This window comes from Rhea pennata, chromosome Z (assembly GCF_028389875.1).
Source record: "Rhea pennata isolate bPtePen1 chromosome Z, bPtePen1.pri, whole genome shotgun sequence".
NCBI classification, from domain to species: domain Eukaryota; kingdom Metazoa; phylum Chordata; class Aves; order Rheiformes; family Rheidae; genus Rhea; species Rhea pennata.
This window is the reverse complement of record NC_084702.1, coordinates 9977776-10002337: the sequence shown is the minus strand read 5'-3', so window position 1 is coordinate 10002337 and position 24562 is coordinate 9977776. Positions and strand designations below refer to the sequence as shown.

Below are 24562 nucleotides of genomic sequence, written 5' to 3'. Positions count from 1 at the left end.
TGAATATAAACATTTTCTAAAACTGCTAGCCTGTGTTTGAATTTAAAGTTCACAGTCTAATATGGAAGTATTTATTTTTTTTAATTTGTTCGATTTGTTTAGCCTGTTTTTTTTTTGACTTTATTTAAATCCCCTCCCTTATAAGATTTATAGGTAGGAATATTTTTTTAATTCATGTCTAAAAAGTCAAAGAAACTGAAGAAACTGTGTGGGGAAGAATTTTGTGGTCAATGCTATTGCTCCTGTACTCCTTATTTTTTGCCACAGCATGAAGACTTGTATTTATTCCTTTGATTAGTGTCTTCTGACTGTGTAAATGAGTTGTTTTTCTTCTTTATTTTTTGTCGTATTTGCTATATAATGATAGGTATGTTTACCTTTTTAAAAAGTAATACTGTTTCTTGAAACTTCACTGAGGATATCTCTGTTCATCTGCCTTAGATGTTGTGAGCCAAATGGAAAAAAAAAAGAGTTTCAGGATATTTCAAGACATTCATATATAAATATGATAAAAAATAATGAAAACTATGCATATGCATTTCGTTTGCTACAGTATTGTAAATTTCCTTCTGTGAATTGCAGGAAGGGGAGGCTTCTCTGCCCAACTTGCTAGTCGTTTGTGGGGATCATGGGATGTCTGAAACAGGTAGTCACGGTGGTTCTTCAGAAGGAGAAGTGCACACACCACTGCTATTTATCAGCTCTGCTTTTGAAAAGAGAAGTGGTAAGGATCCAAAAATACCCTACTTAGAATATAGTCCCATCTTTAATTCATATTAGTTCTAGATCGTTGCTGAAAAACACTTGGAGGGTACCTCCTCCTAGTCTAGCTGGAATTTAATTCATGGTTCATTCTGTAGGTGGTTGTCAAGGCTCGTTCTGTATGACCTGTGTGTTACCTAGTCAGGATTTGCGTCTGTGAGAATGTGCTGAACCTGTGAGACCACGAGACGTGGATAGAATTAGAGTGAAAATCCTGTCTGAAGTGATTGTAAGATTTGTCTGGAGTAGCTAGAATATTTTCTTGCTCTTCATGCTTCCCTCTCAGAGAGCCAGGATAGAGGGATAAAGGCCAATTTCTCCTGCTGAGAGTAACAGCAAAGGGAAAGAATTAGCTTTGTGAAATGGTAAGAGATTGCAGTAGTGAAAACATGACTATTGATTGCTAAGTATCTCAGGTCAGAATACTGAGGATGAATATATTTGCTGTATTGACCAGGCAGTTCATTCTACATCATTAAAATGAGGTTTATCTGTTTCTCACACTCGCTTTCAACTTGTAGAACATTGCCTAAGGTAAGGAGAAAGGAGAGAATGCTCTAGTGATTTGTTAACAGTGTTTAGTCTAACATATATACGTTCTTGCTTAAGTAAGCCTACAGAATGAATCAGTAAAATATAGTTATAACAGGAGTGAATATTTTCTTCAAAATAACACTTCCCTCTGCCTTTCAGTCTGCCTTTTGCCCATTTTAATCTGGTTTCTTTGCTTCTAAAGCCAGCCTGTAGAACCTTTGTTTTTCCTGCTGGAGATTTCTGCAGTATGCCAAAGTATTTTTTTTATCTGTCTGTCATTTGCAAAGCTGGTATCCAGCTGAAACACGAAGCATTGCTTTAGGCATCATTGAGCTCTTTTCAGATATAAAACAAAGTCAATAGCTGGTCAAAGCTCCCAGGCAAGTTTTTACTTTATAAATGTCCTACTGGTACTTGCTAACTGCCAGGTTACTTAAATGTAGATTCCATAAATGTAATCTCTGTTCACTGTGATTAGTCTCTGTGTTGCGTTTAAACTAAATGTGCATTTTTACAATAAATATAATGAAGTATATCTAATTAGCTGTTTCTAGGATCAAGTTTGAGAAGTATGATGATGTCCATGTAAACAGACAGCAGCTTGCTCCTCATGGCTTCAGTAGCACAACTGTAGTGATTGTTCCTTATAATCTTACTGTAAACAAACTGTACTTTGGTCAGTTTGATAGACCTCAAAGTAGTAACCTGTGGACATCTGCATTTAGTATACCATCTGAATATTACTTGTGTAGCCTTCTACAGAGATACTTCACCCAGGATTGGCTAAATGTACTTAGTAGTTTGGCTTTCTTTTTTTTTTAACTAAAACTTAAAGGCAAGTTCAAAACTTACTTTTAAAGGTTTAAACTGAAAGCTGCTGATATAGAGGTACTCATGCAAAAAGGATTTAGGGATTATAGATGGCATTCTAAGTTATGGGAATAATCACAGCTTGATGTGAAATGAGAGAACTTCTAGCACTCTTAAAGGGAGCCAGGAGAGTAATAGATACTGTGTACAGATTTCTTTTTTTCATGTTCTTAAGTCAAAACACTAATTGCTTAGATTTATAAAGAGAACTAAGTAAAAGCATAATTGTAAAAAACACTGCTATGTAACTAGTAAGGTACGCAAAGAAACAGTAACAACTACTTGGCATGGCAATCTTAAATGAACTGTTACTTAAGTGAGTGAAATCATTCATGTGTGTAGGTGTCTGTGGGATTAGGGACTGTCCTACTTACTGCAATAAGCTAATGAGATCCTGCATAGAACCAATTTAAAATAACTTGTTTAACTAAATGGAACTCCAGAAATTGAATTTGAATCCTTTACCTGATATGTAGTTCTGTTTGCCTTTCAGGATGCAAGCTGCAACTTGACACCATGGTGGTCTCCTGGACCATCTCTTTTCGTATTTGTACTTATATAACACTCGTGTTGCACTTACTGTAGTTGCTAGTATTGAACAATGGAATTTGTTAAGAACTGAATAAATTCTAGTTTTGCAACTGCAGAGGACAGCAGATTAAAAAGAATGGTCCTGTAATTGATTTTATTTACTTATTTATTATTTTTTTGGTGGATTCTAGGTCCTCTAATCCAACCCAAAGTTGTACAGCAGATTGATTTAGCTAGCACGCTAGCAGTTGGTCTTGGTCTGCCAATTTCAAGAAACAGTGTTGGGAACCTTATACTGCCAGTTGTGGGAGGCAAGACAATGAGAGAACAACTACGCTTCTTGCACTTAAATGGGTTCCAACTTAGCAGACTACTGCAAGAGAATACACCTGCATATGAAAAAGGTAAATCAGCTAAAAAAATAAACTAAATATACCAGAGGCTATTTACCTGCTAATATGAGATTGTTTTTAAACGGCTTGGGCTTTTAGGTTCAAGAATATAGCATGACACTGCAAATTAGCCACTCAGTTGAAACTAATTCTCAGAGAAATGACATTGATTTTATTCTTTGCTGTTATCTACACTGGAACACTACATCTGAGAAAAGATTTCTAATCTCCAGTACTGCCGATGATAGACAAAAAAAATGGAAGTAATGATAAAACAGCAAGACTGTAAAAGAACTGCCAGTATGGTTATGCTCGGTCCTTTCATGTCTGTTATTTATGGGGCACTGATTCTGAAAACTATTTGGAACCTAAAACAATGGAATGAATTTTCTATTTTAAAAAAGTTTAGATAACACTGTGAAATTATTTAGGATAACCTTATCTTTTTATTTCATTGGTATATATGAAATTACTTAGAGATCCTAGAGACCTGGAAAGATTCATATTAAAATACATATAAGCGTACACCTGTGTGTTCATATGTGTTTAGAGGAAAAGAATAAAATTCATCAAGGAAGATGGTCTGCCCTTTCAAAATGTAGCATTTAAGATGTGTGATATAGACTGTAACATATATTTCCAAACTAATGTGATAATTGTATGTTAAAAAAAAAGGAAGTAGTCAGAGGGTGAAGGTTAATATTTTACCATGGATAGCAGAAGATAATATTTTCTTTAAATGGTTGTGGAGTTTGAAGTCCTTGTCACTTCAGTGATTCATCAGATTAGAAGTCAAGTAATTGGAGGGGAATGCAAAGCTGGGTTACAGTGATGAATAATTACAGTGAATAACAATGTTAACTTTAGCAAGATGATCAGTGTAGGTCAAGAATTAATTATCTTTCAACATCATGGCTGCTAATTGTAATTAAACCCTTTCTGGGAGTCTAACAAAAAAGTGCTGCTTACAGTAGGAAGATGTTAATAGTAGCGTTTATACTCTTGTCTATTCTGTTTTTTTGCTACATAAATTTTCTCACTTGACAAAAATAGGTAATACCTTCTTGTTGGTGCAGTTCAGGATATGGCTGTATTATTGAAAATTCCACTATCAAGCACCTTCTGACATTATTTCTGCAAGTATTGGTCAAACAGACTGAAGCTTGTCCAAGCTTCTATTTTCTATCACAAATATTCTGCTGATTTTTTTTGCAGGAACTACTTAATTTCAACTTCTGGCTTTCATCTGATAAGTGAAATAAAAAGTTCTTAGGGTGGAAGTGCAAAGAAATTTTGTGCTACTTGTTACTGTAAGCTACTGTTAGAGGTCCTACACTTCCAGAAAGGGGTTGGAGGATAAAGCATCTGTGATGAATTTCTCTTCTTTCAGTAATAGAAAGTCTCAATAAGATGGAACCAGATCCAAGTTACTATAGTTTTTCTGGAGAGTTTTGAACTGAATCTTCCTTGTTGCTCTACTAATCCCTGTTGTCCCTTGTTCTTCGAGTGTTCTAGGTGTGTAAAGTTGTACCTGAATATGTACCATAGAAAACTTTGATCAAGATCATTAAGATTAGTATGGAAAAAGATATATCTTGCTGTTTGTTTAATCTCATTGGTATGGATACTTCAAGCGCTAGAAATACTAAAGGAAATGCCACTATATCAATCACTGGTGTTTCATGTAGTTTAAAAGCATGCATGATTGGCCCTTCACTTTGGAGGGATTCCAAGTGAGGATAAATACTCTCCTACCTATCACACTTAAACACATGCACATCTATGGAAATATTTCATGATTCTTGTATGAAAAGGACTACCTTTCAAGAAAGTCATTAGATTCAGTAATTAAGTTAATTCATTTTGAGGAAGGACAAACAGGGAAGGCAAGGAGAGAAAGTTGCCCTTTATATGAGGGAGCAGAAGGTATACATGGAGCTCTACTTAGGAATGAATAGTGGGTCAGCTGAGAGTTTGTGGGTAAGGATTATTGGCAGACCAATATGGCTGATGTTGCTCTGGATGTCTGCTACAGGCTGCCAGATCAGGAAGAAGTATTAGATAAGGCCTTCTTCAGACAAATGTAAGAAGCTTCTCCTCTGCAGGCCCAGAACCTCATGGGGGACTTTAACCACCCTAATATGTGCTAGAGGGAAGACACAGCAGAGCATAAGCTATTGAGGAGAGCTGGCTCTGCAGGACCTGATTCTTACAAAGAAAGAAGAACTAGTTGGGCATGTGAGCCACACAGTGACCATGAGATGATGGAGTTCAGGATCTTGAGAAAGGGAAGCAAGGCAAAAAGCAGGATCACAATTCTAGACTTCAGAAGAGCAGACTTTGTTCTGTTCAGCTTGGGAGAATCTCCTAGGAGTACAGTCCTGGAGAAAAGAGGGTTCCAGGAGAGCTGACTAATTTTTTCTAGGATCACTCTTGCCAAGTTCAGGAACAATTCATCCCCACATCCAGGAAATCAAGCGAAGGTGTTGGGAAGCCTGCATGGATGTACAAGAAGCTCCTAACTGAACTCAGATAGGAAAAGGAAGCATACAAGAAGTATGGAGAAACTAAAAGAAAGTATACATGGAAGTGGAAGCAGGGACAGGTGACCCCTAAGAAATATAGATGTTGTCCAAACATGCAGGGATGGGTTTAAGAAAGCTAGAGGCCCTCTAGAATTGACAGTGGCAAAGGATATAAAGGGAAACAAGAATTGCTTGCACAAGTGTTTTAGCACCAAGAGGAAGACTAGGGAAAATGTGGACCTGCTGCTGAATGAGACAGGAGACTTGATGATAGAGGACATAGAAGAGGCCAAGGTAGGCCTTTCTTTGCCTCAATCTGTACTGGTAAGACCAGCTTTTGGGAATCTAAGGCCCCTGAGACCAGTGGGAAAATCCAAAGCAGTGAAGACTTACCCACAGTGAGGGAGGATCAGGAACCATTTAAACAAACTGAATATGCACAATTCTGTGGGACCTGATGGGATACAGCCGTGAGTGCTGAGGGCAATGTCATTACGAGGCCACATTTGGTAGTATTTGAAAGATTGTGGTGATCAGGGGAGGTTTCTGAGAACTCGAAGAAAGCAAATGTCACTCCTGTCTTCAAGAAAAGCAAGAAAGAGGATCTGAGGAACTACACGCTGGTCAGCCTCATCTCAGTCCCTGGGAAGGTGATGGAACAAATGCACCTGCAAACTATTTTCAAGCATATGAAGGAGAAGAAGGTGATTGGGTGTAGTCAGCAAGGGTTTGTGAGTGGGAGACATGCGTGACCATACTGATAGCCTTCTATGACGAGATAACTGGCTTGGTGGATGAGGGGAGAGCAGTTGATGTGGTTTGTCTTGTCAGAAGCATTGCTAATATTACTGCATTCTGTAGTATCTTCATAGACAAGCTGTATAGTAAAGTATAGAGTAGAGAAATGGACAGTAAGGTAGACCAAAACCTGCCTGAACTACTGGGCTTAAAGGTTGTGATCAGCTGCACAAAGTTCGTCTGGAGACCAGTATTATACTGCAGGGATTAACACTGGGGCCACTACTGTTTAACGTCTTCATTAATTACCTGGATGATTAGAGAGAATGCACCCTCAGCAATCTGTGCAGAACGCAAAACTGAGAGGACTGGTTGATACCCGGGTGGTTGTGCTGCCATTTAGAGGGATGTCGAGAAGCTGAAGAAATAGGCAAACAGGAACTTAATGAAGTTCACCAAAGGGAAGTGCAGAGTCCTGCCATGAGGAGGAGTAACCCCAGACACTAGGACAGGCTTGGGACTGACTGTCTGCAAAGTGTTTTTTCAAAGAAGAACCTGGGAATCCTGATGGCACTGACTTGATCATCAGCTGGAAAAGTACCCTTCTTGCAAAGAAGACCAACAGCATCCTGAGCTGCATTAGGAAGACTCTTTTCAGCAATCAATACTATGCTTCTCTTCAGCGCTGGTGAGGGCACATATGGAGTGCTCAGTGCAGTGCTAGGCTCCCCAGTACAAGAGAAAGATGGACATACTGGAGCAAGTCCAGTGAAGGGTCACAGAGATGAATAAGGGGCTGCAGCATATCTCAATCAAGGAGAAGCTGAGTGAGCTGGGACTCTTCAGCTTGGACAAGAGAAGGCTTGGTGGGAGGATCTTATCAATGTGTATAAGTACCTGAGGGGAACAGGTATAAAAAGTTGGAGCCAGACTCTTCTCAGTGATGCTCAGTGAAAGGACAAGAGGCAGTGGGTACAAACTGAAGTATAGGATGTTTTATTTAAGTCTTTCAAGAAAAAAACTTCTTTTTACTGTGAGAGTGACTGAGCACTGGAGCAGGTTGCCTAGAGAGTTTGTGGAGTCTCCATGGTTGAGGATATTCTAAACCCAGTGAAATACTGTCCCAAACAACCTGCCCTAATTGACTCTGCTCTGATCTCTAAAAGTTCGTTCCAACTCTATCCATTCTCTTTATCCATTCTCTTGCTCTTTATAAAACTGGAAATGTTTTTTCTCCAAAGTCTACTTTTGAAATAGGGTATCTAATTAAGAGCTTTTGTTTACTGGTTTTTCAATTTTATGAGTATTTGAAAATCTATAGATCAACAGTATTTCTGCCAGTGGAAGATACTATTAGGGCTCCAATATTACTTTCTTTTCTTGATATCTGTAGGATGTATTTCTTTAAAAATTTTAAGTGTGAGAAATAGATACTCAGACAGAATTTCTTATGCTTGCTTGAGAAAACTTTTTGCCTGTCAAGTAAGTGATATGTCAGCAATGGACTTACAATCCTTGTATGTTGAATAAGAACCAAAGGCTTCTAATTTATTGATCATCTGGATACTCATTAGACCTGTACTGACAATTCTTGGGCCATACCAATAATGTGAGTTCTACAGACAAGGTGTGCTACTTTTTTTTTCTTTTTGAAGAGAAAAAGAAACAGACAATAGTTCAACAAGATACCTCTCATGTTTGCTAAATGCAAGCTGAAGCTTTCTAATGTTGATTTTTGCCTACTAACAATTCTGACATCGTATAATCTCAACTGAATGCTAAGAAAAATGCATATGACAGGAACTTAATTTTGAAGTGACAGATCCTTACAGGGATAGCCTAAGTTGCTACCTTTTTTTTTTCTTTTTAAACTCTTCAGATCAAAGGAATGTGCTCTTCTGAAGGGGAAACCATGGAATTCCTGAAAAGAGTGTTGTAATTATATTGCACAGATATAGAGCACCAGCTATTAATACCTTGAATATGATGATTGAGTCATGGGGATGAAAGATTCACCCATTGTAAGTTATAGCGTAATTTATACTTCAATTTTTGGTGCAATGTTCTTTTTTTTTTTAATGCAAAAAGGTGGAACTAGAGGTCAACTGAAATGAATCACATCGGATGGGAAGGCAAAATGGCCTTAATACTCTTTGATGAAGAAATTTTGGAGTTACCTGAGTTTGGCCAATCTGGTGTTATGAACAAACTGGAACAGTGCACATGAATTTCTTGGTCTTCAGTTGTATATTAAGTACGTGTATTAGTGAAGAACAGACTGGAGGCAGCTCAGGAACTTTCTTTTCTTCACCTTTGCTCATATAAAAGTTGAGGCGTGCTTTTCAAACTGAAAGATGTTAGGAGACACATTCTTAGGGCATTTCGTAAGGCTGTGTTTTGACTTGTTGAGCAGCAAGGGAATCTTCAAGGTTAAATCTATCTTCATGTAAATTAGAGTTTAAATAAGAAACATGAAGCTGGACTAAAGTCTTATTTATTTCAAGAGAAAGAAACTAATAAATGCTGATATGAGGCCATAGGTTCGCTTTTGTTAGAGAAGAACACGTGCAGCTGAAAAACAGTGGAAATGGAGAATAAAAACAGCTGTCAAAAAGAAGCTGAAGAAGCTGAAGGGAGAAGTGCGTAATCACACAGTTTGGGGTTGTGAATGACCTCTTACCTCAACATAAGGAAGGCAGCTATAGGCAGCTAGTTGTTATTCCTTCTGTTTTGAACATATAAACATTCATCTGAGTGCTGAGTTAGCACTGTTTTTTTTAAAGGCAATTTTACAATGGAACGAAAGGCCACACTTTAGAGCAAGTTGAATGTAGTTATTAAAAAGAATGTCGACTTTTCAGTTTGGAACTAATCTTCATTAGATGCATGTGTTAAATAGAGATATTTTCTTATTTCTGGCACAATTATATACTGAAATTGAAGAAACCACTTTTCACATTGTCCACTATTTCCTCATATTTATCTGTTTTTTAAATGGTGCTGGTTGTGACCGGAACTAAGTGAACAAATGCTAGAAGCGTAGCCATTTGCCTTTTTATAGCATGGGAGGGAGGCTGAAGCAGAAAGTGCTAGTGTAATGCTATGCAAATAAATCATTCTCTTTGCTTGTGAAACCTCCTGTAGCTGGGCAAGCTCACTTTAGATTTGGCCTGGAGTCTAACTTCTTTTATGAGTACGCTGTGTCAGAGCACTGGGCAAATGCACCCTGAAAGGCCTCTTCAACAACCCAGAGTCTCTGACCCTCATTGTTTTACACTGACTGCTTACAAATGTGCCATTGAACAGATAACATTGGAGTTCTCAAAGGAAATTTGGTAACCCCTTTCTCTCAGGCGATCTGTGAGATTTTTAAGTTGTTCACATTTTGTACCTCAAGGAAGTAAACGTGTTTGATTAGTGCAGTCATCTTTCACACCATGGACAAGATGATTTTAGTGGGTGGTGGATGGAAAAAGGCAGGTAAGAACGAAATAAAGATTCTTGTGGGAGTGAAAAGGCAGACTGAGTGAGAGGTGTAAACAGGAGCAGAAGGTGAAGAAGGAATCTACTTTGATTTCAATATATAACTTGAAATAAGTTTCGATGTTCTGTGTCATAAAATAGTCATGCTTTAGATCATGCTTTCTGGATTTCCTCAAAAGTATGAATATTTAACTTGATTTCAGATATGCTAGAAAAGGAACTTTCTAGGGAATTAATTGTCTGAAGAGCTGTAATAGGGAAGTGAAAGCCTCTATGCACACTGTCAGCAGTCATGATATAAGTGATCTCTACCAGCAGAGATCAATATAGTCTCCTATACAGTAGGATTAGTATGTTTTGGAATATGTTACAAACTGTGAAGAGAAAAACTGATGTTCTTATTTAAACATTCCTTTTTACAATTCTTGTAAATTTGGCTGGTAGTAGATCACTAGGAATCTTGTAGGGTAAGAAATTTACAAAGCAGAAAAACATTTCTTTCGTAACTGTACAGGCATTGTGAATGAGGATACTTCATTCACCTGAAGAACTTGCAATAAAATTTAAAATGCCTGGATTGCCTCTCCAGTAAACAGTACAATATGCATTGCAAACAACTTAGAAAACTCTTAGCTCAAGACAGAGGAAAGGTGATTATCCATTTTCCTCATGAAGAGTTGAGGCACAAGTTAAATGACTTGCCAGAGGTTGTTAATTTCTGGACTGTGATTTTTGCTAAAAATCTATGCTGTGTGTCTAGGATGAAGCGTATTTACATGAGATAAGACAATGAATAAGACTCACTGAAAAGCAAACCCTCTAACGTACAAAAGGCCCAAACAGTCCTGTCAGGACTCCAATATAAATGAAGGTGTGGGTATAGTAATCATTGCATTATGAAGATGGCCATAGGGAAGCTAATATAGATTTACAAACTTAAGTGGAACCTAGTGGTTGTCTCTTACTATCAGTGCTCAATAGCAATTCCCTTTCTACATTTATTTAATCAGGAAACTTAATCAAATGTACATTTACACGTGAAAATATTTCCTAGATATAGGCAACAGATATATGATTGATGTGGAGTTTGTTCCTTTCTGAGTGTTTTTCTTTTCTTCCTTTAGGTTAAAATTTTTTCAGATGTGGCTAGACCGCCATGAAATGGGTTGATGGCAGCATCTTTTCTCTCTCTCTCTTTTTTTTTTAAACAAGTTTGTCTGTGGGCCATTTTCATACAATAGTACACTTAAACACTTACTGAGTTTCACTGCAGTTGATTGCCACTGGTTGGATAGTTCAAATGCCTGAAGCCAAACTGCATTTCAGCTGTTAACCATTAATGCTTCTATATCTGGCATCTTCATGTTACCAGCTAACTCTCACTAGCTTTGCAGTAAAAGTAATTAGGGTTCCTAATATGGTGAGTTTATATCCTTTGATGTTTTCTCCAGAGATCAGCTATTTGATGATTTCCCACTTGGCTTGCACAAGACGGTTTGGATAATGAGTGTCTCCAGTGGAAAACATAAATTTTGTTAGAATTTAAAGCATTTGAATAAGTTAATTTTGGAAATCTTTTGTAAAAGTAAACATGCTTTAATATGGTTATTTTCTAAAGGCTTTCACTTTTTATCTGATAAAGATTTAACTGCTTTTATTCTGAGTGACTGGCTCATTATGGTCTTATGACAAGAAGATATTGTACCTTCCTGGGTACAATGAAAACCAACCTGCAAAAGCAAGCTTTTTTTATATTATACAAGCAAATATAGAAGTATAATCAAATCTCTAATTACCCTTCTTTGTTCGTGGATCCTCTTACTTGTTTTGTTTGTTTGTTTATTTTTCTCCTTATTAGATCCTGGATATGAGCATTTTAAGATAGCAGAAAAGTCCCATGGTAACTGGATAAAACTGTACTTAGAAGGAAATAATTCAGAAATACTCTTAAATCTTGGCAAAAAAGTCCTGAAGCAATATTTGGAGGCCTTGAAGACTCTGAGTTCTTCCCTAAGCAAGCAAGTGGCACAATATGACATGTATTCGATGATGGTGGGGACTGTGATTGTTCTGGAGGTATGAAAATACATCTTTCTATGAAAAAGATAAGAGCACAAACATAAAGTTTTCAGATTTTTGAATACTTAGTGTATAATCTTACCAGTCTGCAGGATTGCTGACTATGAACGCTTTCACGGTTGGCTGACTTTCTGCTTGAAAGAGGATAATGTTCTTTTTAATGTGTAACTTAGCTTGTAAAGTAATTCAAGAGAACTTTTGATATAAGCTACTTATGTTTTAGTGGAACTATTTATACTAAATTTGCAGGTATGTTACAATTTAAATTACTCCCGTACCTTAGCCTTGAATTTTTTAAGCAAGCTTAACTGCATTGGGGGAGGGGGGGAAGGGGAAGGCAAGCAAGCAAGTTCCTACCTTTTAATTATTTAAGTTTGTGTTCAGCATAGGTGGTTAAGACAAACAAGACCCTATGTGGTGTATTTTCAGATCTGGAGAATTCTTCATACTGGTAGGCATAAAGCCTCAAAACAATTGTTTCCTGTAGTGTCCTTGGCTTCCACCTTGTTTCTTTTATTGAAATTGATGATAGGCAGTATTGACTGTTCTGGTTCATAAAAATAACCTAACCCATCTCTGGAATTCTAAGGAATTCTCTGCAATTCTCATTTTGGACAATTCTAAAATGTGAAAAGTACCTTGTGTGGCACTGCTTTGAGAACCATGCTGCAAAAGTTCATTTTCTGGACACTGAAGTTGTACATACGGAAGCTTGCAATTCCTTTTTAGAGGACATTGGTGTGAGCTCCTGTGAGAATAAACATTGTTCCCTAGGATAAAAATACTAATTACAAGCCTTCTTTAATTCTTTCCTGCGTGTATTTCACAAGACTGTGTAATAATTTTTGCTTTAGTTCTGTTCAGTGCCTGCAATGGATAATAGTAGACGAGCAGCTATTTAGTGTTTGAGTCTCCTCTGTCATTGTAGGGCTCTGTGGCTTGTCTGGTATGCTTTATTCTCAGTGTACAGATACATTTGAAATGTCTTTCTAGTAAAGTCCTCAGTGGGATTTATCATGAGCACTTCATAGAAATTAGTCCCACAGTGCTTCTGGGAGGTGAAATGGTAGGTTCTGTTCCTATTTTACAGACTGCAAATGAAGATGGACAGTGTCAGGTGTCAAGATGTAGTGCCGGTGTTCCTTTTTTGTTCCTTTGTTTTGGAAACCTAAGCATTCAGGCTCTTGATGGGATTTCTTTTTCTGAAGTGGAGTTACTGAAGCTTATTGTTTCTGCAAAACCTCAGAAATTTTGCTTGATGGCCTTCATAAAAGAAATATAAGCTACTGATTATCCATGAAAAGTTTGGATGACAAGATATTGGAGTCCAGTACTTTCTGACCAGGTTCTCTTTGATATTCCACACATATGGAGAGTGCAGTGTTTAATATGAAAGTTTACTTTGAAGATATTTGATGTTACCTGGGATTTTCGATTTAGCAGAGTGATACAGCAATATACTGAAATTATGATACAAGCATACATTTATACAGTTCAATCACAATACCAATGTGATTTCCACTTCAGGTTTCTATAATATGCTCACTGTCACAATGCTGGGCATCCCAAGTCACCAGGAAAAAATACGGGGGTTGAAGCCAGCTCAAGCCCATTGCTTTCTTTGAAATTCCTTTGTTAGTTGTTCAGGTTTTAGATTCTACGTTGGGCTGAGCCATATATAGCCAAGTATCCTCTTCCCTCATGCTATTCTGGCTAATTCAGGGAGACATTCACATTATTTTGATAAACTAAGGAAGAAAAATTTACATCTTGTCCAATTAGTAGCTCTGGCTTATCTAAAACAAAGGTCACCCTCCAGTCCCTTTGTGTTGAGATAAAGTCAATTTTCTGTGCAACAGCAAGGATTAAGGAGCCACATCCTACACTGTTCCTGGACTTCATGGGGCACCTCGTCTTCTGAGCCTTTTCCTATTCTAAATGTTGTTGGTCAGTCACACGAGAACTTGCTCAACATCTCTCGATGACTCTGTACAGAAGTGCTGGAAATACTTGTTGTTGTTGTTTTCTCCAGTTTAACATTCACACTGCCTTACTTTCCCAAATCTTCTTTTTGCCTTGATACTACATATTTTTTTAGCCTCGTTGGAGGAGTTAGGGAGGGGGTTCTCACAGGTGGCTTCAAACTCCACAGTTCTCTAAATACAACTTGTGCAATATGTTATGAGAAGAATACCTCTGAGGAATCTAATGATCGATAATGGAATATATATCCATAAACCATTTGCCCAAAGAGTCTAAATTTAGATTATATAGATAACTATAATTTGAACATTTTCCTATCATGAGTGCAGTTTTTATTTGTAAATGCTGTATTAAAAAGTAAAACTTGGCTAGCCTGATACCCTAAAACCTCGTATTTTCATAATCAGGTGAATTATGCAATGTGTATTATGGAGAAGAAGGATTACTACTGGAATACATTGGCATTTTTGGGTGTCTATTTTACTGTAGTTTACTGTACTACATGATAGAAGTCTTGACAGGTCAAAGTGCAAGATTTCAGGTTGGTGGTAGTATAATGCAGTTATTTTTAATCTTGATTTTTTGAACTCTTGTTCTGCCAAGCAGATCAAGCTTGGTTTAGCCCTACTTCACTTCGTACACATTGCAAAAAATCTTAGAATATGGCTGATTTTTCTGTTTGTTAAAGTTTGTGCATAGGTAACAGAAATTATTCATATTAGTATTTATTTCTACTGCTACAATTATCTGGGAGGAAAATTGGAATTCTGCCTGATGTGTGGGGGTTAGAACAAAGCATTAGCTCTGTAAAAGTAAAACCGATAAGCAGTTTGAGATGAGGAGGAGGACAAGAAATAACAGGAAGAATTCATAAGCTCTAAAAATGACATGTACATGTGTGGTAGCATGAGAACTTTCCCCTGGCCTGGGAAGCAGTTTAATTCAGTGAGAGCTCTGTGTATGTGCAACTTGTGAGAGGAACAACCATTGGTAGTGCATATGTGTGAATTTTTGCCTGTTGCTAATAATGAGTTAACTTTGTTTGCGTAGGTGCTGTTTTGATACCGAGAGTGAATGTTCTTACCCTTTGCATTCATTCTTTGAATGAAGATTGTGCACATGATTGATTACAGAGGGTCAGGAGGCATGTGGTAATTTATTAAAACGTGGTAACTTGTGTATCTGAGCCCTTAAACTAATAAATGAAAATTCAATCTTTGGTTCTCCCTTTGTATAATAATACTTCACTGAAATCAAAATGTCCAGCATAGTTCTTCACATTTTTTTTCCTCTTTTGTGATACGTGTGTGCTAGCAGCGTGACATGGATGACAACTATTTTTCTTTATGCGGGCAGGTGTGAATTCTTACTATATGCCTTAGCTGATCCCAACTCTTTAAATATTATCTCTCAATTTTTTTCTAGGTTCTGTTTCTGCTTTTGCTCAGCACTTCAAAAGCTCTGAGCAGCCGGGCAGAATTTGAAGTGCCTCTCTTCCCACCACTGTTCTCTCTGCTGTTTTACTTGATGTGTCTGATGCTCTGTGCGGTTCACGTCATTGTATGCACATCAGCAGAAAGTTCATGCTATTTCTGCAGTTTGTCCTGGTTAACGGCAGTTGGGGTGATGGTGCTGATTTCTGCACTGATGTGTGTAATTTTATCTGCCATTGGAAAAATCTTTGAGAGTTCCAGACTTCCAGTGAAGGTGAGAGCATGTATTAAGTATGGTTTAACATGGTTTGCTGTTTATGGCATATTTTCTAGGAAAGTTTTATAAATGTTTTTGGCTTGTGTACTTTGTAATGTAATTTGAATCATTTAACAAGTGTAGTTGAAATGTGGTATGTTCACTATGGTGTAATACTGCTTACTATAATGAAGATCATAGGAGTGCTCATTTTCACGTTATTTTTAAGAAATTTTCTATTTAGTGTAATTTATTTTGTAGTTGATTCTACTAGATCAGAAACAATCATGCTTTATACTAATTTTACTTTTTTATGCAGTGTTATTTCACAATTGCAACTAGTACAAGACGTGTGATATTTTACAACAGCATATATTGGTAGTGCTCTGTCCTTTTCAAAATACCAAAGTCATTAATGCTCTGAGTAAGGAAAGACTTTGCCAGTACTCCTCTGTTGAAATTCTCAAGGTGATTCTAAAACTGTTTTGAACTATAAAAGAGTGCAAAAATAGGCTGTCTCTTCTTACCAGAAGAATGCAATTAAGAATATCAATTTGTTAGAATCTTTGAAATGCTCAGAAATATTTTCAACAGTGTGAATAGTTTCTTTCTTAAAGTGCTTCATGAGATGTATGTTTTATTGAGCAGAATTCACATAGTTCAAATGAAACAAAATTTGTAATGGCCTACTCTTCTTTCAATGTGAAACTTAATATGCCAAGAACTGTCATTCACACTATGTAATCAACTTCTAGCTGTTCTTTCTGATGTTCTTTAGTCCTATCTTTGAAAGGTCTCTGAAATTCAGGAGCTGTAATGTTGTTAGTGCATCCCCTAGGCAGTATTGTCCTTAGCCAGTCTGGCTTAGAGTGAATAGGATTTGAGGCTTTAGTACGTTTTTCTTAGTGTGTAACATTATGTGGCAAGTACCTTGCATTAATGATATGATGACATATTTCTTCAAGCTAAAAAGCAAAATTACAGACTCACAGAACCATTTAATAATAGCTTTCTCTAATTAAATTGAAAAAACTCACTACTCCTGAGTGGAGCTTAATATTTGGATGCTATGCAACTGTATTTTATCATTCCTGAGCTTAACTGTGTAATATAAATCCTTTTAAGTAAGACTACTGATTTTTATTATGGAAGTTACACTGTTGTAATTTCTCATTTTGTTTCTGTAATTTCTGAATTTGTATCATTCCTTCTTGGAAATGCTGAAAGAAACCTTGAACTAAAATTAGTGCCATTTACTCCTGCGGACAGCTTTTTTTCTTTTCTCCTTTTTCTTTTCTTTTCTTTTCTTTTCTTTTCTTTTCTTTTCTTTTCTTTTCTTTTCTTTTCTTTTCTTTTCTTTTCTTTTCTTTTCTTTTCTTTTCTTTTCTTTTCTTTTCTTTTCTTTTCTTTTCTTTTCTTTTCTTTTCTTTTCTTTTCTTTTCTTTTCTTTTCTTTTCTTTTCTTTTCTTTTCTTTTCTTTTCTTTTCTTTTCTTTTCTTTTCTTTTCTTTTCTTTTCTTTTCTCAATTTTCTTCAGTATAATTCACTTCAGTATTAAAATTGATTAAAAAGGGAATTGTAAAATGTGGTCTTTCAATCTTATGCTTATCTTCATTGGCAACATAAGATTTAGGTATGTCTATTTACGTAGACTAAAATAGAACAACAAGGCAAAGTATCCCTTCTGCTTGATGATATTAAGGAAAGAAGTTTTGTCTTAGGTATGAATAAAACCATCTTTGTCAGAGTGAATTACATATTTTGCTTTTGGTACTGAAAACTTTTATTTCAAGCTTAGTAAAACTTTGCTACCAAGCTGATTATATTTGTGGACTTTTTTAAGGTGGATGGGAGGAGAAAGTAAAAATAAGCAATGTAAATAGGTTGCCTGAATGAGATGTTTGGTTGTAGAATCTACTACTCTATTCATACTGGTCATTCCAGTATGTTCTGTATGTTATATTTATACTATATATTATTTTAATAATGTAATTTAGTTAGTTTAACTGTGTGTTTCTGAAAAGCTCAATAAGTTTGTAACTGAAGGAGGCACAGATGGAACCAGGTATCTGTGGATGTCTTAGCTGAGCATTTCTGCCCGTCAACACACGAGATCGTTGAGTTGAGTTGCTGCTGGCCTTTCCTTCTGCTACTGTTAGATTTCCTTCTCCTGCTTTCCATATTTACCTATAGGACCTAAATGAGGCTTTTTAAAAGCTCCAGTTGCAAGGTAATTTATGTTTCTTTTTGAAAAGGGATTTGCTGCATTTGGGGCAGTTAAGTAGAGCTCTGTACCTTTCAGTATCAGAGGTAGCATATCTTCTTTACAAAGACAGATTTTATTTGCCTTTTCTCCTTCTGGAGTTTGGAAGGAGGTAGTATTTACTATGTTCATTTTATTCTGCTTCAGTCTAGTCTTAGGTAGCTCTAAAGCTAAATTAATTTGCTACCTCTAAACTTGTTCAATTTGTATCTCCTTACTCCAAATGTGACAAAGCTCAACTCCAGAAGTTTTGAGTACTGTTTCTGAAGTTATAGTGCCCTGTGCCACTGATAGTCTCATGGAGTCATAAAAGTTTTAAAAATAATCCTCAAACTATTAATTATTCTTTTTTATCTACAGTTCTCAAAGGTGATCTCGTTGCTTTTCCTTCCAGATGCCTTTTTGCTCTTTGGCAGTTTGAAGTTGAATTGCTATATACAGTGTATACTACCTTCAAAATTTAGAGATCTTACCAAATGGATCATGTACTCTGTTTCACCTGCAGAAAAGAATACTAGTGCTTTACCTTTCTGTTTTGCTTAGTTATAAGCAACATTACCATTGATCTTGCTTCTGTGGTAGCATAATATATTTTGATAAGGGTTACTTTTCTAGCATCACTGCCTGCTGATATGTCTGGTGGTGCTTCCACTGGATTTGGATGTTGTGGTTCCTTAACTTATAGCCATATTTTGCTGAATCCCACTTGTTCTTAGCCAAAGTGATTGAGGCAAGAAAGCTGGTGCTTTTCAAGGGTGAGTGGTAAAAACTCAAAGCATTACTATCAGACTACATGTCTTCCCCAAGGATAAAATTGCCTTTTCTCCCTAAAGCTACTCTGAAGATGCTATTATTCTTATTTGAACTGACTCATATTTTTGGTAGAGAATCTGTGCAGGGAGGATATAATAAGATTAAAGAAAATATCGGATACCAAAAGGCCCCTCTGTTGTTTTAAAAGCAAAACAGAACAACGTAGAAGATTCAGCCAACCTCTTAGTTCAGGTGAAAAAATATAAAGACAAACTATGTATGTGCAGTGATTGTCAAAATGGATTAAGAGTTAAGCTGTTTGGGTTTAAATGGTGGTTTTTCTTGTAATTGGCAAGAGTTTACGTTTCCTTGGAAACTTGTGTCTCTCTAGTCACTCTGAGCATGCATCAGCTGGCCATTCCAAATGTATACTTGAAATGGATAGAAATAGCATGATTGTTGCTTATTGAAGAAGGCGGTTTCTTGGCCAGATGGTTTGTATTCTATGTACTGTGTTTTCCTCTCCTACATCTGTCTTCTTTGGGAACTCTCTGAGGATCATAGCATCTCTCTAAAGCTCCACCCTGGAAACCCATCACAAACAGGAAATGAGCAGATATCTCCGTTCAGACATCACACTAGCGATGACTTTTCAGCACTAGAACTGATAGGAGCCTGAGGTGGTCAAAGAAAGAATAAGTTAACACAGTGTAATCTTTCATCCCATTACCTTTTGGTATCTTCATTTATCTAGTAAGCTTTAGTGAGCTCCTTGAGTCCTCCTTTGAGGCATATTTGGCCCAGACTTCTTGAGGTTTCACAGACTGTGGTTGTACTTCCAGGAATTTGGAGCAAAGATTCAAGCTTCTGTGTTTTCCCCCCTCTTCCAGCATTGACTGGCTTTTCTATTAGTGCCTTACCCTGCCTTGCCCTTCTTTGCTTTTTTTTTTTTTTTTAGCTTCTCTTTCTGGGCTCTGTTTTGAGGTAGCTCTCTCCACTCGTGATCTAAGACAAGAGAAAGCATTTATTGTGTGTTCTAGATGCCCAAATAGTTTTCCTGTGCAGGGATTTGTGGTTTTATTTTGCACTATTCATGTCCAAATATAATGCACACTGAGATTTCGTACTTGTGGGTTGTATGAGAGTATGCATTTCTTGTGTTGCAGTTGTCTACTTCTCCCAAATTTCAGTTCAAAATAGTCCACAAAGTCTTAAAATTTGTTGTGGCAGACCTTGCAGGTCTGGTGGTCAGTGGTATCACTTAAGTGGAAATCATACTGGGCTGTTCTGCCATGCAATACCATATGTTTTAGCTTCTTTGACACTTTATATGGCTCGTGTAGAATCATTTCCTACTAGAACACAGACTGGAATCTAGGAAGATCCTATCAGCTATTACTAAATTTAGAACAGGAAGATTCGGAATACTGTTTGACAGATATGAGCTCTGCCTTTTTACTTTGGCCTGACTCTTGGGTTTCATTTCCATCTGTTCTTGGCACATTTTCATCCTTCTTGGTGAGAGACAGCTGCTGGTGTGAATAACCTCCTGCAGGTGGCTTATGTATTTCTAATACAGCTGCCCTGTCGGTGATCACAGCAGCAATGGCAAAATGTCTCCTCGTTTCAAAACCTGAGTTAGTAGAAAACCTTTCCTTATGAAGGAAAGTTATTCCTAGCTCCGTAAAGGAGGTGTATAATTCCCTCAGAGAATACAGAAGAGGTACCAGTCTTATCTGTACTCTTCCACTTATCCCAAGGAGAAAGAAGTCCACAAAAGGGGGCAGGAGACCTGCATGGATGAGCAAGTAGCTCCTGACAAAACTCAGACGGAAGAAGAAAGTACACAGACTGTGGACAGACTACTTGGAAGGATTGTAAGAAAGCTGTCAGAATATATAGAGATGCGGTGAGGAAGGCTAAGGCCCATTTGGAATTAAGTCTGGCAAGAGATATTAAGGACAGCAAGAAGGATTCTTCAAATACATCAGTAGCAAGAGGAGGACTGGAGAAAATGTGGGCCCACTACTGAATGGGGCGGGGGCCCTAGTGATGAAGGCTACAGAGAAGGCAGAATTACTGAATGCCTTCTTTACTTCAGTCTTCACTGCTAAGGGCAGCCCTCAAGAATCCCGGAGCCTGGAGGAAAAAGGAGAGTCTGCAGAAAGGAAGATTTTCCTTTGGTTGAGGAGGATGGGATTAAAGATCTTCTGGGCAAGCTTGATGTTAACAAATCCATGGGCCCTGCTGGGAAGCACCCACAGGTACTGAGGGAGCTGGCAGATCTTGTTGCCAAGCCTCTCTCCATCATCTTTGGAAAGTCCTGGAGAACTGGAGAGGTGGCTGAGGACTGGAAGAAAAACAATGTCACTCCAGTCTTCAGGAAGGGCAAGAAGGAGGACCCAGGCAACTATAGGCCCATCAGCCTCGCCTGCATTCTTGGAAAGGTGATGGAACAGCTCCTTCTGGATGTCATCTCCAGACAGATGGAGGAAAAGAAGGTGATCAGGAGTAGTCAGCATGGATTCAGCAAGGGGAAATCCTGCTTAACCAATCTGAGAGCCTTCTATGATGGAATGACTGGCTGGGGAGATGAGGGGAGAGCAGTGGACATTGGTGCAGCTTGACTTCAGCAAGGCTTTGAACACTGTCTCCCATAACATCCTCCTAGATAAGCTCAGGAAGTGTGGGTTAGAGGAGTGGACAGTGAGGCGGCTTGAGAAGTGACTGAAAGGCAGAGCTCAGAGGGTTGTTGTCAGTGCTGTGGAGTCCAGTTGGAGGCCTGTGGCTAGTGGCATCCCCCAGGGCTCAGTACTGGGTCCCATCCTGTTCAACTTTTTCATCAATGACCTGGATGAGGGGACAGAGTGCCTCCTCAGCAAGTTTGTTGATGCTACCAAGCTGGGAGGAGTGGCTGACACGCCTGAGGGCTGTGCTGCCATTCAGAGAGACCTGGGCAGGCTGGAGAATTGGGCAGAGAGGAACCTCCTGAGGTTCAACAAGGGCAAGTGCAGGGTCCTTCACCTAGGGAAAAATAACCCTAGGCACCAGAACAGGCTGGGGGCTGACCTTCTGGAGAGCAGCTCTGCAGAGAAGGACCTGGGAGTGCTGGTGGATGACAAGTTGACCATGAGCCAGCAATGTGCCCTTGTGGCCAAGAAGGCCAGTGGTGTCCTGGGGTGCATTAGGAAGAGTGTTGCCAGCAGGTGGAGGGAGGTGATCCTGCCCCCGTACTCAGCCCTGGTGAGGCCTCATCTTGAGTACTGTGTCCAGTTCTGGGCTCCCCAGTGCAAGAGAGACATGGAGCTGCTGGAGAGAGTCCAGCATAGGGCTTCAAGGGTGGTGAGAAGACTGGAGCATCTCTCTCAGCAGGAAATCTCCAGAGGTCCTTTCCAACCTTACTGATTCTGTAATTCTATGAATCATTAGGAAGAACATCACAGTGAAAATGTGATTTCTTTAACTAAAGTGTTGGTCATCTCTTATGATTCCAGCTGGTCTACTATTCCCAGGGAACATGGACAACAGTATCAGTGAGAAAACGTTTATCTACCCCTTCTGTTTCAGCTGTCTTCCTCTCTCACCCCTACATTCTCCGTAGATCTGCCTTTACAGACAAATTGAATGAAAATAGACAAACTGATGAGAAGTGATATCCAGGATGTTGTATCGAGCTTCATATCTTTGTCTCCAGCACTCCATGTTGTACTTACGACTACAGCACAGCAGCTTTCTCGCTTATTGATATTAGGACAGTAAACTCTGTACTCTGTTGCTTGAAGAAGAAAGGTTCAACAGCAGTTTGTTTGCCTTTCCACTTTGGTACCAGTTAAAGATCTCCCTGAACCTTATTAATCAGGTAAAAAATCCTTTATTCACAAACAAAATTTCTTATCATTATCGACAAGTCTGTCATCTCTAAAAGGAATTGGTTAGTGCTTCTTGAATGTGAAGATACTTATTTTCACATATTTCATTTTAAAATATTTGCCTTTTGCTGTAGCAGAACAGTTATTAAGTGTTTTCTGTTTGGACTAGAAAGTTGGGAGAGACTCTGGAGTTGGTACATCCTGATCATCTTCTGGAGTTTTACTTAACTGGCAGCTTAGGACATATTAGCAGATATCTTAGCTGCTTCAAGTCAATAATCCATGAATGAGGAGTTTTTCAGCAATGTCTTAAAGATTTTTTTTTTCTCTGAGGCTTGGGCAGATATAAATAAGAAGTACCAGATGCTCTGTTCTAGGGCTGCCTGTGTTCATATTTCTACCTGATGCATTTCTGAAAACGTGGGAAGCTAAAGTATATCTTGTGAAGTGTAGGCAATAATAATTCTGGCTGAGATGCACATGAATTTGTATCCAAGTCTGTAGGAATTCATTTTCATCATCCAAGCTCCATCATATTCCATGGATGATTGGATTGCTGGATGTATATCTCATGACTGAAATAAGCTTTGCTGTCCTTGTTCAGGTTCCAGAGCAAGCTTGAGATATATTTCAGATTTAGTTGCTAAATGCCTTCACTCCTTATATGTGTGAAGGCAGCGACCTGGATTTGATCTACATTCTTACCAGCCCCAAGGCTGTTGCAGAAGTGTATGGAAATGGTGATTACTTTCAGGTAACTGTTTATACAAAGGTAGAGCTTGGAGAATGTGAAAGGGAACAGAGAATAGTTTGGAGATGCCAGCAATGTGGATATAAGAGATTACTTATGGGTAACTAGGAATGCAGGCAGTGTAATTCACACACTCTCAAGTCCCATCTTCCTTCCTCTTTTCCTAGTATCCTTAGGTTTTTTGTAAGAAACAGAATGTTTGTATATGTTCTATTTTCGTACTGAAGGGTCTTCTATGAGATTTATGAGTATTATCCTAAAATGTCCCTGGATCCAAGTGTTAATGATTTGTATATCTCTGTAATGTGAATCTGCATAAATACTCCATATCTAAAGGAGGTCTGAAGCCTTTCACTGCTGATGTCAGAGATAGATCCTGAATCAGGATTTTGTCAGTTAAAAAAGCTAAAAGCCTCTTCTAAACTTATGCTATATAATAAAATGCAGGTATTATTTTAAAATGTTATTAAGATAGCTCTGAAGCTATTAGCAGAACAGTTTTTTTTTTTTTTTTTTTTTTTTTTGTTTCTGTTCACATCTTTAGAGAATTTTCTCTAAAGTGCGTCTCATTTGTATGGCTGCTTTTTCACTGTGACTGAATATAGAAACTGATTACCACGTTCATGAATTTTCTGAAGACCATGATGCTGCAGGCAGTGTTAGCATCTGCTTCCTGACTGTTATTTATAGGTTCTGATTACTATGTTTCTAACAGCACCAGTCCCTTCCTTTGATGACATTTCAGGCTTTAAATAGTTCTGCAGTCCTTTATGAATTCCAGCAGATCTTCAAAAATGTTAACTTCTTTTGCATAGCTTCAAGCTAATTGCTTGATAGTTTTCTTAGCACAGTATTTACTACTAGTAGTTGCAACTTTTCTTCTTACTTCTGATAGAAAAAATCAAAACTAGTTTTTTTTGAAAATGACAACTAAAAATTAAAGCTTGCCAAATACAGCTTGTCAGAAGTTTTACTATGCACAGTTTAATGTTTTTCTTGTTACTTACATAAAATATCCTCTTTTTTGTTTGGCATTATATATTAAAATGTTTTTTTTTTTTCTTCTCTATATGGTATTGTTTATCAAATTCAATGGAAAAACGTATTTATACAACTGTACTTAATATATTTTTTTTCATTTTTTAACTTTAAAAGAAGAGTTCATACATTGACTGCGGTAGCTTTCAAAAATGACCTCAACTACCATGAAAATTTATCAGGAGCAAAAGTATTGTCATATGAAAGTTATTGTTGTTGGAAATCAAGATAAGACTGGAAGCTCAAGTATCAAAATTAGTAAAAATAATGATAGTGGTTTAAATGTTTTGAGATTGTAGACAA

General features: G+C 37.7%; 1 protein-coding gene across 5 annotated transcripts in view; it reads left to right on the top strand.

The window, feature by feature from the left end:
• PIGG (phosphatidylinositol glycan anchor biosynthesis class G (EMM blood group)) overlaps positions 1–24562 on the top strand; it is a 97717-nt gene that overhangs the window by 7085 nt on the left and 66070 nt on the right. For 3 of the 5 annotated variants that reach the window (XM_062600120.1, XM_062600122.1, XM_062600123.1), the window contains exons 5-8: positions 583–724; positions 2889–3101; positions 11694–11911; positions 15323–15604. In XM_062600120.1, the coding sequence (XP_062456104.1) occupies positions 583–724; positions 2889–3101; positions 11694–11911; positions 15323–15604 (855 nt within the window). Of the gene's footprint in view, positions 1–582; positions 725–2888; positions 3102–8231; positions 8374–8440; positions 8477–11693; positions 11912–15322; positions 15605–24562 lie in introns of those variants that run through there. The other 2 variants (XR_009961209.1, XM_062600124.1) reach the window with 2 other exon arrangements.